At 59.8% G+C, this 12,947-nt stretch overlaps 3 protein-coding genes across 3 annotated transcripts; all 3 read right to left on the reverse strand.

Moving 5' to 3' along the window:
* Positions 1 to 181: 181 nt before the first annotated feature.
* Positions 182 to 5,604, reverse strand: LOC121734402. Its single transcript, XM_042125012.1, has 2 exons — positions 3,373 to 5,604; positions 182 to 3,289 (listed from the first exon to the last, which is right to left on the reverse strand). Exons 1-2 carry the CDS (start codon positions 5,602 to 5,604, stop codon positions 182 to 184), a joined length of 5,340 nt encoding a protein of 1,779 aa, XP_041980946.1.
* A 747-nt stretch (positions 5,605 to 6,351) lies between these two features.
* LOC121734403 (actin cytoskeleton-regulatory complex protein PAN1-like) lies at positions 6,352 to 8,862 on the reverse strand. Its single transcript, XM_042125014.1, has 2 exons — positions 6,709 to 8,862; positions 6,352 to 6,579 (listed from the first exon to the last, which is right to left on the reverse strand). The coding sequence occupies exons 1-2, from the start codon at positions 8,860 to 8,862 to the stop codon at positions 6,352 to 6,354; spliced, it is 2,382 nt and encodes a 793-aa protein (XP_041980948.1).
* A 756-nt stretch (positions 8,863 to 9,618) lies between these two features.
* Positions 9,619 to 12,126, reverse strand: LOC121734404. Its single transcript, XM_042125015.1, has 2 exons — positions 9,976 to 12,126; positions 9,619 to 9,858 (listed from the first exon to the last, which is right to left on the reverse strand). Exons 1-2 carry the CDS (start codon positions 12,124 to 12,126, stop codon positions 9,619 to 9,621), a joined length of 2,391 nt encoding a protein of 796 aa, XP_041980949.1.
* Between the last annotated feature and the right edge of the window lie 821 nt (positions 12,127 to 12,947).

Below are 12,947 nucleotides of genomic sequence, written 5' to 3' on the forward strand. Positions count from 1 at the left end.
CAGGCTCCTCTTCGTTAGAGCGAATCAGCTCCTACCGCCGAACAGAGGCCCTACCAGGGCTTGCATAGGCAGTCCGTTCTCTGGTGTCGCGATGCGCGAAGAGTACATAGCGCATCGCGACCCTCTCAGGGGCTCGTTCGTTGGGCGGCGGCATCCCCATACCGTCGCTCGAGCTCCCCATCTAGGGCGGCAAGTCGTCAATCTGAATGACATGTTGTCGCCTTGTCCGTCTTCGTCGTCGGGGGTCGAGCGCCTCTCTCTCTCTCTCCCGCTCGGCCTCCTCCTTTGCGGCGATTACTTCCTCCGCGAAGTTCTCGACCGCCTTCCACTCCAGTTCACTGCGTAGCATGGCGCGAACCATAACTGGCAGTGATATGTCCTGTCCAATCGCGGCCGTTAAGGCCGCGCGTTGTAAAATCCATGAGGGACAGGCCGTTAAGGTGTGCGCGGCCGTGTCCCTGTCTTCTCCACAGTGGTGGCATCGCGTCGTCTCCTCCCTCCCGGCGATCTCGCACAGGTACCGACCGAAGCAGCCGTGCCCGGTCAGCACCTGCGTGAGGCGGAACGAGAGTGCGCCGTTCTTCCGACCCAACCACTCCCTGAACACTGGGCGGATGGCCAGTATCAGGTCCACGCTCACTCTTGGCTCCGCGAGCCGCTCTTCCCATTCTTCCAATGCCCTGTCGTTGGCCTCTTCCCTCCACCGACGCACGGCTTCCGGGAGGGGGTTGCTGCCCCCCGCGTGGACCTCTGCGCTACGCCAGTAGACGTCGGCGAGGGTTTTGGCGTCCAGATCCCATGGGACGCTACCGGCGAGCAGGCACGCAGCATCCCGGGAGATGGTGCGATACCCGCGCACCGCTCGCGTCGCCATTATCCGTTGTAGCTGTCCCAGGGCCTGCCTGTTCACAGCTGCCAGATCTTCGGCCCATATCGGCGCACCGTACATCACCATAGAGCGTATCACGCCCATGTACAGGCGCCGACAGGTAAGGCTCGGGCCCCCGAGGTTCGGGAGCAGCGAGGCCAGGGCTCCTGCTGCCTTTGTCACTTTCTCGGATAGCCGGCGGAAGTGCTCTTTGAAAGTCCACCGGCTATCGAGGATCAGTCCGAGATATGTCATGGTAGACGCAATCTGGATCGAAGTCCCTCCAACTATTATTGCCAGGCCAGGCGGCGGCGCGTTACGGGGCCCGTGGAAAATGATAGCCTCCGTTTTGTTCAGCGCCACCGTCAGGCCCAGCGCCTGGATCCTGCGCACCACCTGCGCTACCGCTGCCGTCGCCAGGATTGTGGCTTCGCGGTGCGTTTTGGCGCGACAGACCACCGCAGTGTCGTCCGCGTACGCGACCAGTTCGACGCCGGGTAAGTTGGCACCGCGAAGCACATGGTCAAATCCAAGGTCCCACAGTTCCGGACCGAGAGCCGAACCCTGTGGGACGCCGCAGTCTACCTCCTGCTCTTCCCATCCATCTTCGGTAGGGTACTGCACCGAGCGCTCCGACAGATAATCACCGATGGTTCGGCGTAAGTATCTGGGCACTCGGTGGTACCTCAGGGCCTCCTTTATTGTTTCCCAAGGCAGGGTGTTGAATGCGTTGGTGATGTCCAACGAGACAACCAACACCACCCCACCCTGAGAGATTTCCTGCTCCGTGATTGACCGAATCCGTGCCACCGCGTCTATTGTTGATCGACGAGACCGAAACCCGAACTGAGCATCGCTCAGGTTGGGACCAACGCTCTCAAGATGACGGTTGAGGCGTGCGACGATGATCCTCTCAAACGTCTTGCAGATCTCGTCGATCAACACTATGGGACGATAGGCAGACGGCTGGTCTTCTGGTCGCCCGGCCTTTCTGAGTAGCACGAGTTTGCCCGTCTTCCAGCGACGTGGAACTCGCCCCTGAACCAAACACAAGTTCAGTACGGCAAGCACACGTGCTTCCATGTGCTCCATCGCTAGCACCCAGACACGACCGGGGACTCCATCCAAGCCAGGGGCCTTATTCTGAAGGCTCATCTTATGTACCGCCGCTGCCAGTTCTCCGGCTGAGACTGGGGCGATTTCCTCCTCCTCTTCGGGCTCTGCAGTTGGTGGTGCCATGGATGGGGGGGACCACTCGGCCCTAGGTGGAAATAGGGCCGAAACAATGGATCTGCAGAGATCCGGCTGCAAGGACTGAGTGAGCGGTGGGGCAGCAGGGCGAAGCTTTTGCCTCACCCACTTGTAGGGTCTGCCCCACGGGTCCTGCTCCAGAGTTCTCAGGAAATCCTCCCAAGCCTCTCTCTTCGCCGTTCTGATGGCGTCGCGCAGGTGGTGTCGCGCTGAGCGGTATCCATCATAGATGGCGTCTTCCTCTTCCGCATTTCGGATCCGCCGTCTGCGGTACCGTAGGTAACGGCGTCGGGCCGCTACACATTCCTCTCGAAGGCGTTTCAGGTCCGGGCTCCACCAGTATGTCTGGCGTCTGGGCGGAACCGGGCCAGCGCGGGGCATCGAGGCTTCGCAGATGTTGTGCGCCGCCTCAGTTAGCCACTCCACGCACTCCTCTACGTCCTCCGATGGGAGAGGTGCCCACGATGCGACAGCCGCTGCCTCCTTGAGGATGTCGCGGTCCAGCTTCTTCAGGGACCACCTCGGGCCAGCACCAGGTGAAATTGTGCGGCCTTGCTCCGTCAAGTGAGAAATGACGAAGCGAATGTAGAGGTGGTCCGATAGAGTCTCAGTACGACTCAGGACCCTCCATTCTGTTACGTGTTGAACGATGGCAGGGCTGACGAGGGTCAGGTCTACTATGGACTCTCCCTGCCGCCGGACGCATGTGCTGGTCGCCCCACGATTCGCCAGGACCAAACCGGTGGCAGCCAACCATTCCTCCATCAAGCGACCTCTCGCATTCGTCGCCGGGGAGCCCCACAACGGTGACTTCGCGTTGAAGTCTCCGGCGACGACTACGGGTTGAGTCGACCCCTCTACGACGGCGGTCAGGCGGAGCAAGAGCGCCTCTAACTCGACGATCGGCCTATTCGGGGAAAAGTAAACCCCCACTACGGTGAGGGTCCCCAAGATGGCGACAACGAATCCACGGCCCCTTATCGAATTCCTCGACGAAGGAAGCACGATTTTGGGACCAAAGACCAAGGCGACCGACGAGTTGACATCTCCCAACCAATCACCCCTTTCCAGGACGCGGTACGGCTCTGCAATAACGGCCACGTCGATTTCCCACTGCAGAAGAGCCTGAACCCAGAGATCCTGCGCCTGGGCGCAGTGGTTCAGGTTGCCCTGAAGAAATCGTATGGTGGCCGTTATTGGGCTTCCATAGGGTCCGCTCTGGCACTAGAGGCCGCCGTAGGTGTTATGGCGGCCTTTTTCGGTGCTTGGCTCTTTTCAGGGCCTTTCCGTTTCTTCTTGCTGGGAGGGGCAGACTTGTCGCAGCGACGACTGCCTACGATGTGGTCCGCCGGCTTCTCTCTTGCCTCGCACAGTGCACAGTGAGGAGGATTCCCACACTGCTTGGTCGAGTGGCCCGGTTGTCCGCAGCGGAAGCAGAGCTCACTGCGATCGATCTCTGACGAGCACGTCGCCCGGGTGTGGCCCTCTTCGTGGCACTTAAAGCACCGCATTTTTCGCGCGGAGAGCAGAGTCACCTGCACTACGGTCCAACCGACATAAACTTTAGCGTTCGGCGCCGTCACTTGTTTTGCGGCCTCGACCGGGCATTTGACCCAGGCCGAGCCACGACCTCTCCTGTCTACGCGAATCTCTCCGACTCTAACATCTTCGGCGCGACAGCCGCCCGTTCTCGCTACAGCAGTCGCGATTTCTGCCGCCGACGCCGAGTCATCGAGACCCGCAATTCGTAACTCAGCACATTTCTGTGGCCGCGATACGTGTACCATGTCCTCTCCCACTATTTCTTTCAGCTTACCCGCCAGAGCGTCTGCCTTCTCCTTGCAGGCAGTACCCGAGACCTCGTACATACGGGCCCCGGTCACGGCCCGCTTGAATTTGACCGCTGCTATGTCTAGCGCAGTCAGATCCAGGTGCTGCTTGGCTTTGTCGATGACACTCTGGTAGGTGACACCGTTCTTCTCCGCGTCCGGGCGCAGCGTTAGCACTACGGCTGCAGTTTTCGGAGCGCGGAGCTGTTTGTCCTTCTTTTTCTTCTCCTTTTTCTTTTGCACCTTTTTCTTTACTTCCACCGTCCTTGGTGCCTTGCCTTTCCCTCTTTTCACTACCTCTGTCCATGAGGGAGTGGCGGCTGGCTGTGACCCTGCTGCCGTTGTCACTGTGTCGCGCCTCGCGGCTGCAGCCTCAGCGGCGGCGGCAGACTTTCGCCCCTTCTTCGTCCTTTTCGGTTTCTGACCCGGGTTCGTCGGAGGCATCAGTGTAGGAACTGATGGCTCCGGCGGAGGCGGAGTCTCACTTTCTTTTTCAGCCTGTTGGGGCCTAGTGCCAGATGAGGTCGAAACGGCACTATCCCTCTTCTTGTCTGCAGCTAACGGGGGCCGCAGGCGAGGTTCCGGCAAGAGCCGAGCCTCAAGCCCTTCCAGTCTCGCATCCATGCGGGCGTTCATCAGAGACACCGCCTCGCGCATTGCTCGCTGCAGTATCTCCTCCATATTCGGCTCTTGGATGGTCATGGGAGCCGTATGTGGTTGTGCGTCAGCGAGCTTGCGCTTGACGGCCTCTAACTCCTTTTTCATCTCGTCGAGCTCTCTGGAGAGGCGGGTGTTTGCTTCTACCAGGGCTCTTGTCTCCTCCGATGCTGACCTGCTGAGGAGGGCGGAGCTCGCCTCCCGTATAGTGCAGGTCGCCTTTTTCAAGGCCGCAATCGATGTCCCTTTCAGGTTTTTGGACTTTTGGGTCACCGCGAGGATGGCGTCCAGACTCTGGGTTATGGCCGAGCCCAGTTTCGCCGCCGTGACCACTTCGTCCTCTGTCATCGCACAATCGGAGAATGAAGCCTCCGAGAGCCGGTGGGACCGTAGCTCCGGTAACTTCTTCGTCAATTCCAGGACCTCCTTCTCCGCTTCCATCGCTATCTCCTTCTCCTTGAGTTCGAGGTACTCCCTCTTAGACTTGGCTAGGCCAACATATTGCCCTGTGGTGGGCGGTCTGCCTCTTCCTCTTTTTGATGAGGGCTTTAAAGCCACTCCTTTGTCCTTTTCAGGGCTGTTCTCCAGGTCACTTCCGCGCCTCTTGCGCCGGTAAGTGGCCCTTATCTTCTCCCTCTCCCTTTCACTGCCTCGGTCCTGGCTCCGAGAGGCGGCGGTCTCGTTGCCGCTCTCGTCGCTTCCGCTTTCGGGCCTTCCATAAAATCGCGAAGGACCCCCGCCAATGGATGCGGGCGTTACCGCTCGCGATCCACCATCACCCTCACTCGCCGTCGTCATAGCAGCCAAGTCAGATTGCCTCTCATCGTCCAGTGATACATTGCCAAAGTCGTTTTTCTCCTCACTCCTCCTACTCTCCTTCATTGCAGCGGTGGCGCCCCCCGTATACATGGGCCAGACCCCCTCCTCTGAGGGGGTGCGGGATTCTCCAACATTGTTGGTACCCGCCCGGGGAATATTTTTGTCGATGCAACCTTCCATGTTTTGATCATTGAGGGGTGAGTCTGCCCCACGTCCTCGATGCGTAGTCACCGACTCGCCATGCACCCCGTCACCGGACGTTACCAGTTTAGGGTTCGGGGCCCACAGGCCCATCCATCACAGAATCACACACAGATTTTCACACACAAACAAACAATAATGTATAGAAGAGTAAACAAAAAATATTGGACAGGGTAGAAAAGATGGTGAAAGATACAAAAACAAAATAACGCAAGCGAAGAGTATACTATAAAACGAGAAGAAAGATAGGAAAGACCGGCGTTCAGCCATCCTGAGTGCCTCACCCCGTGTAAAGGGCGGGGCGGCGCACCCAGGCGCCCAGGGACACGAACGTGGACGGACCGGTATCGCCCCCAACCTAACCTAACCTAACCTAACCTAACCTAACCTTTTTTTTTTTTTTTTTTTTTTTTTTTTTTGAGGAGGGGAAATACGTTACGTATCCCCCGCCCCCTCGGGGGAAGGGACGGGGGTATGTGGGACTCCCTACACGAGGTTTACCCACTAAAACCCCCCCATGCCCTCCTTCTGGCTGTCGTGGGGCGCGGGCACTAAACCGGACTTCCGCACCCATCACGGCCATTCGCCGCATCCGGCACTACTCCACTGCGGCGGCTGGTGTTCTGCCGCCGCCTTTCTCCTCCGAGAGCTCCCCGGGCATCTAGGGACCTTTCTTCTCGGGGCCCTTCGCGCGGACGGTGATCCCCCGATCAACCGCCCACGGGCCTATGGCTCCACCTCCATGGCGGGCTGGGGCTGACTAACCCCAGCACCGCCGGCTCCAGGCTCTTTTGGCCGAGCCTTGTCGGAGGGAGCTCCGCGTCTTTTCCGGCGCTTGGTGCTGGGGAGCGGCTTCGCTGTGACGCAGCCGCTACTACCCAGCACGTGGTCCTTCTCCTTGCCGAGTGCCTCACAGAAGAAGCAGTTGGGATGCTTCTCCCGGCACTCGGCGGCCTTGTGCCCCGGTTTCCCACAGCGGAAACAATTCCGGCTGCGGTCCACCGGGCACTGGCATGTCGTCGCCAGGTGGCCGGTATCAAGGCATCGATAACACCGCTTAGGCCTCGCGGCCAGCAGTGTCACCTTCGCCGAGACCCAGCCCACTCGCAGCCGCCCCAAGCTGAGCAGCTTTTTGGCTGCCGCGACGGGGACGCTCAGCCAAAGCGAGCCATCGCCCCACCTTCCTTTCTTAATGGGGCCCGACCTGATGGAAATAGTCGGGCACCCGCCTTCTCTGGCGACCGCTTCGAGCACGTCGGCGGTCGTGGTCGAGTCGTCCAGCCCGGCTATGCGCATCTCTACACATTTCGCCGGGCGGCCAATCGTCACAACTTCGGGGTCCAGCGCCTCCCGCATTTTTGCGGCGAGGGCGTCCGCCTTTTCATTGGCGCCCTCACCAGGGATGGTGAGGACGCGTGCGCCAGTCTGGGCCAAGCGGAAGCGGAACCCGACCCTGTTGATGCCCAGTTCCTGCACTTCGCTCCCGACCGCGTCCTTCGCCTTTAATAGTACGTCTTTGTACGTGACCCCCTTCTCCGCAGCACTCGCCTTCAGTGTGACGGTGATTGCTGCGGTGTTGGGGGCACGGAGCTTGGCTTTCTTCTTCTTTTTGTTTTTGGGGGCGGCTTTAGCTGGAGTAGCCGCCCCTTTCTTCTTTTGTTTGGGCCTGCGCGGGTCCACAGTTGTCCACGGGGCCTCGGCAGGAGGGGCGTTGGTGTTCTGCCCCCCCTTTGCCGCCTCCTGAGCGGCCATTGATGGCCGCTTCTTCCTCTTTTTCTTTGGCTTTGCAGCCCTCTTCTCAGTAGTTGCGGCGGGTGGCTGTAAAGGAGCCGCCGCGCCGCCTGCTGAACCCTTGTCCGGCGCCATTGCCGTCGCCGTCTTCTTCGGCTTCGGCGTCTTCTTCTGTATCGCTGTTGGTGGGGCGTCGGGTGATGGCCCTGCGCTGTCCGCCACCAGCGGCGGTCTCCTTCGAGGCTCCGGCAGAAGCCTGTCCTCCAGGCCGGCAATCCTGGCATTAAGCATGTTGCCGAAGGTCTCAATGTTGGAACGTGAGACCTCCGACAACATCTTTTGCAGGTCGTCGGCTGCGGGCCCAGTGACGCGATGGCGGAGCTCCTCCAACTCCCGGCGCATCGCGTTTACTTGGCGCAGGAGGCGGTCGTTCTGCGCCTCCAGTGCCCGCATTTCCTCCGTTTGACCACGGCCCCTCATTTCGGTGACGGCCGCTTTGATCGATGCGACTGCCTCCTTAAGGGCGCGCTGGTACGTGCCCTTCAAGTTGGAGGACCTTGTGGCGACCATCGTCACCATTTCCAAGGCCCTCTCTACGCTACCCGCCAGGGCCGCGCTCGTCTGCTCCGTGTCTTCTGCAGTCGGGGTAGGGCTTGCGCGAAGGGAGGCTCGCGCCTCTCTCGCCTCTCGCTCCTCCCGTGCCCTCCGGGCTACCTCCTCGACTTTCGCCCTGAAGGCAGCCCGGCGTTCCTCCTCCTTCTCCTTGTTGAGCTCCGCCTGAGCTTTTCCAAAGCCGACGTATTGGCCGGTCGTTGGTGGCCGGCCACGTCCCTTCTTAGCCTTGGGCACCGCTCCTCTACCAAGGGGCGGCGCCTTGTCGTCTTCCGAGATTCGCCGTTTGCGGCGTGTCCTGTCCGGGTCTGTGGGCAAGCCCTCGGAGTCCATCGACACGTCAGATGTCATGTCGTCGGAGTCCAAGGGCCAGTCCTCACTGTCGTCTCCGGTATCGTCTCGTCCTTGGGGAGGCGGTAGGGAGAATTCACGCATCACGTCGCGCAGAACGACGCGAGGCGAGCGCGTCAACTCCCTACGTTCCTCTTCGTCATGTCCGGTAGGAGTAGGAGCGCGGGGCTGCGTCCCGAGAACATCCCGGTACTGCAGCGCAGGCGGCAGGTCGGGTAAGTCCCGGATTGGACAGCCCCGCTCCTTCTTTCTTTGAGCCAGTCTTTTCACCCGCTCTACGCCGTTAGGCTGGTAGACGGAGAAATCCACGTCTTCGTCCGTGATTGCGTCCGCCGCCGGCGCGGTTAGGTGCGCCGGTTTCGGACATTCGCGCGTTGTCGCGCCCTCTCCTTCTTTCGCCGTTGCAACGGCCCCCTTACCCTCACACGCAGTTGGTGCCGCCCCCGTATACGTGCGGCAGACTCCCGGCGAACCGGGAGTGCGGGATTCTCCAGTGGTACTGGTACCCGCCCGGGGAGTATTTTCCAATTTGCGTTTCTCCATATTGTGATCTTTAGAGGGAGATTCTGCCCTGGTGCCCTTGCGACGTAAGCCACCTGCTCGCCATGCATCCCAAGGCCGAGCACCACAAACCGGGGATTAGGGACCCACGGGTCCATCCATCTCACAAACACACCCAGATATATACGATACAAACATACAAGAGTGTAGAGAAGAGTTAACCAAAATGAGAAAGATATAGTAGAGAAGGTGGTGAAAAGATAGACAAAATAAAATAAACAACAAACGAAGAGTATACTATAAAAAGAGAGAAATACAGGAAAGACCGGTGTTCAGCCATCCTGGATACGTCACTTCGTGTAAAGGGCGGGGTGACGTACCCAGGCGCCCAGGGACACGAACGTGGACGGACCGGTATCGCCCCCAACCTAACCTAACCTAACCTAACCTAACCTTTTTTTTTTTTTTTTTTTTTTTTTTTTTTTTTTTTTAAGGAGGGGAAATACGTTACGTATCCCCCACCCCTTCGGGGGAAGGGGCGGGGGTATGTGGGACTCCCTACACGAGGTTTACCCACTAAAACCCCCCCATGCCCTCCTTCCGGCCATTGTGGGGCGCGGGCACTATACCGAACTTCCGCACCCCACGCGTCCGTTTGCCGCATCCGGCACTACTCCACTGCGGCGGCTGGTGTTCTGCCGCCGCCTTTCTTCACCGAGAGCTCCCCGGGCATCTAGGGAGCTTTCTTCTCGGAGCCCTTCGTGCGGGCGGTGATCCCCCGATCAACCGCCCACGGGCCTATGGCTCCACCTCCATGGCGGGCTGGGGCTGACTAACCCCAGCACCACCGGCTCCAGGCTCTTTTGGCCGAGCCTTTTCGGAGGGAGCTCCGCGTCTCTTCCGGCGCTTGGTACTGGGGAGCGGCTTCGCAGTGACGCAGCCGCTACTACCTAGCACATGGTCCTTGTCCTTGCCGAGTGCCTCGCAGAAGAAGCAATTGGGCTGCTTCTCCCGGCACTCGGCTGCTTTGTGCTCCGGCTTCCCACAGCGGAAACAGTTCCGGCTGCGATCCACCGGGCACTGGCATGTCGTCGCCAGGTGGCCGGTGTCGAGGCATCGGTAACACCGCTTAGGCCTCGCGGCCAGCAGTGTCACCTTCGCCGAGACCCAGCCCACTCGCAGCCGCCCCAAGCTGAGCAGCTTTTTGGCTGCCGCGACGGGGACGCTCAGCCAAAGCGAGCCGTCGCCCCACCTTCCTTTCGTAATGGGGCCCGACCTAATTGAAGTTGTCGGGCATCCCCCTTCTCTGACGACCGCCTCGATGACGTCGGCGGTCGTTGCCGAGTCGTCCAGCCCGGCGATGCGCATCTCTACGCATTTCGCCGGGCGGCCGATCTTGACCACCTCCGGATCCAACACCTCCCGCATTTTTGCGGCCAGTACATCCGCCTTCTCTTGTGCGCCCTCGCCAGGGATGGTGAGAACGCGCGCGCCGGTCTGTGCCTGACGGAAGCGGAACTCGACCTTCTCGATTCCCATCTCCGCGAGTCCGCCCGTTTTGAACGCGTCTTTAGCCTTGGTTAGGACGTCGCTATACGTGATTCCCTTCGCCGCGGCACCCTCCTTCAGTGTGACGGTGATTGCCGCGGTGTTGGGGGCACGGAGCTTGGCCTTCTTCTTCTTCTTGGGGGCGGCTTTAGCTGGAGTAGCCGCCCCTTTCTTCTTCTTAGTCCTACGTGGGCCGACAGTGGTCCACGGGGCCTCGGCGGGAGGGGTGTTGGTGTTCCGCCCCCCCTTAGCTGCCTCCTGAGCGGCCATTGATGGCTGCTTCTTCTTTCTCTTTTTCTTCGGCTTTGTAGCCCTCTTCTCAGTTGGTGCGGCGGGCGGCTGTATAGTAGCCACCGCGCCGCCTGCCGAACTTTCATCCGGTGCCATTGCCGGTGCCGTCTTTTTGGCCTTCGGCGTCTTCTTAGGGGCCGCTGTTTGCGCAGCGCCGGGAGATGGTCTGGCGCTGTCCGCAGCTAGCGGCGGTCTTCTCCTTGGCTCCGGGAGGAGTCTGTCTTCGAGGCCGGCGATTCTCGCATTGAGCATGTTGCCGAAGGTCTCGATATTGGAGCGCGAGACCTCCGACAACATCTTCTGCAGGTCGTCAGCTGCGGGCCCAGAGACGCGACGGCGGAGCTCTTCCAACTCCCGGCGCATCGCGTTCACTTGACGGAGGAGGCGATCGTTCTGCGCCTCCAGTGCCCGCATTTCTTCGGTTTGACCGCGGCCTCTCATCTCGGTGACAGCCGCTTTGATGGACGCGACCGCCTCCTTGAGGGCCCGCTGGTACGTCCCTTTCAGATTTGAGGACCTTGTGGCGACCATTGTCACCATATCCAAGGCCCTCTCCACGCCTGCCTCAAGGGCCGCGCTTGTCTCCTCCGTGTCCTCGGCCGGGGCAGGGCTTGCGCGAAGGGCGGCTCGCGACTCCCTCGCCTCTCGCTCCTCCCGTGCTCTCTGGGCTACCTCCTCGACCTTCGCCCTGAACATAGCCCGGCGTTCCTCCTCCTTTTCCCGTTTAAGGTCCGCTTGGGCCTTACCCAGGCCGACGTATTGGCCAGTTGTTGGTGGCCGGCCACGTCCCTTCTTCGCTTTGGGCACCGCCCCCTTACTGATGGGCGGGTCCGTGTCGTCATCAGAATTGCGCCTTTTCAGGCGTGTCCTGTCCGGTGTTGTGGGCAGGCCCTCGGAGTCCATCGACATGTCCGAGGCAGTATCGTCGGAGTCCGCGGGCCAGTCCTCACTGTCACGTCCGGTGGAATGGTCTCGTCCTTGTGGAGGTGGTATCGAGAGTTCGCGCATCACGTCGCGCAGAACGACGCGAGGTGAGCGCGTTAACTCTCTACCGACCTCTTCGTCACGTCCGGTAGGAGTAGGAGCACGGGGCTGCGTCCCGAGAACATCCCGGTACTGCAGCACAGGCGGCAGGTTGGGTAAGTCCCGGATTGGACAACCCCGCTCCTTCTTTCTCTGAGCCAGTTTCTTCACCCGCTCTACGCCGTTAGGCTGGTAGACGGAGAAGTCTACGTCCTCATCCGTGATTGCGTCCGCGGCCGGCGCGGTTAGGTGCGCCGGCTTCGGAAACTCGCGCGTTGTCGCACTCACTCCTTCTTTCGCCGTTGCAACGGCCCCCTTATCCTCAAACGCATTTTGCGCCGCCCCCGTATACGTGCGGCAGACTCCCGGCGAACCGGGAGTGCGGGATTCTCCAGCATTGCTGGTACCCGCCCGGGGAGAATTTTCAAAATTGCGTGTCTCCATGGTTCGATCTGTTAAGGGAGATTCTGCCCTAGTGCCCTTGCGACGTAAGCCACCTGCTCGCCACGCATCCCAAGGCCGGGCACCACAAACCGGGGATTAGGGACCCACGGGTCCATCCATCCACAAACACACACACATATAGACGCAGAAACACACGCTGGTGTAAAGAAGAGTTAAATAAAACGCGAAAGATAGATTAGAGAAGGTGGTGAAAAGATAGACCAAATAAAATAAACATCAAACGAAGAGTAAACTATAAAAAGAGAGAAAGACAGGAAAGACCGGTGTTCAGCCATCCTGGATACGTCACTTCGTGTAAAGGGCGGGGTGGCGTACCCAGGCGCCCAGGGACACGAACGTGGACGGACCGGTATCGCCCCCAACCTAACCTAACCTAACCTAACCTAACCTAACCTAACCTAACCTAACCTAACCTAACCTAACCTAACCTTTTTTTTTTTTTTTTTTTTTTTTTTTTTTTTTTTTTTTTTGATGCGCAGGGGAAACCCATCATGGGTCCCCCGGGTCGGGTATGTGCCTCAGTTAAGCTGAAGCACCCCGGGGGTATGTGAGACTCTTACTCACTAAAACCACCTGCGGTTGCCTTCAGCCGTATACGGAGGGATGTCCTGGATCTGTCTAACACAGGACTCCCTCCACGACCGGCCGGTCTACCTCAAGGGACCGGACTTCCACCAAAAGTAAGGGAACGCTTAGGCAAACTGAAGCGTTCCCCTCGGCGCCGGGACTAGCTCAGCCGGGCAGGTACCCATCCTGACCCGGAGCCCCGTGGGACGAGAGTTATTGGAGGTTCGCATAGC

Source organism: Aricia agestis, chromosome 15 (genome assembly GCF_905147365.1).
Source record: "Aricia agestis chromosome 15, ilAriAges1.1, whole genome shotgun sequence".
NCBI classification, from domain to species: Eukaryota; Metazoa; Arthropoda; class Insecta; order Lepidoptera; family Lycaenidae; genus Aricia; species Aricia agestis.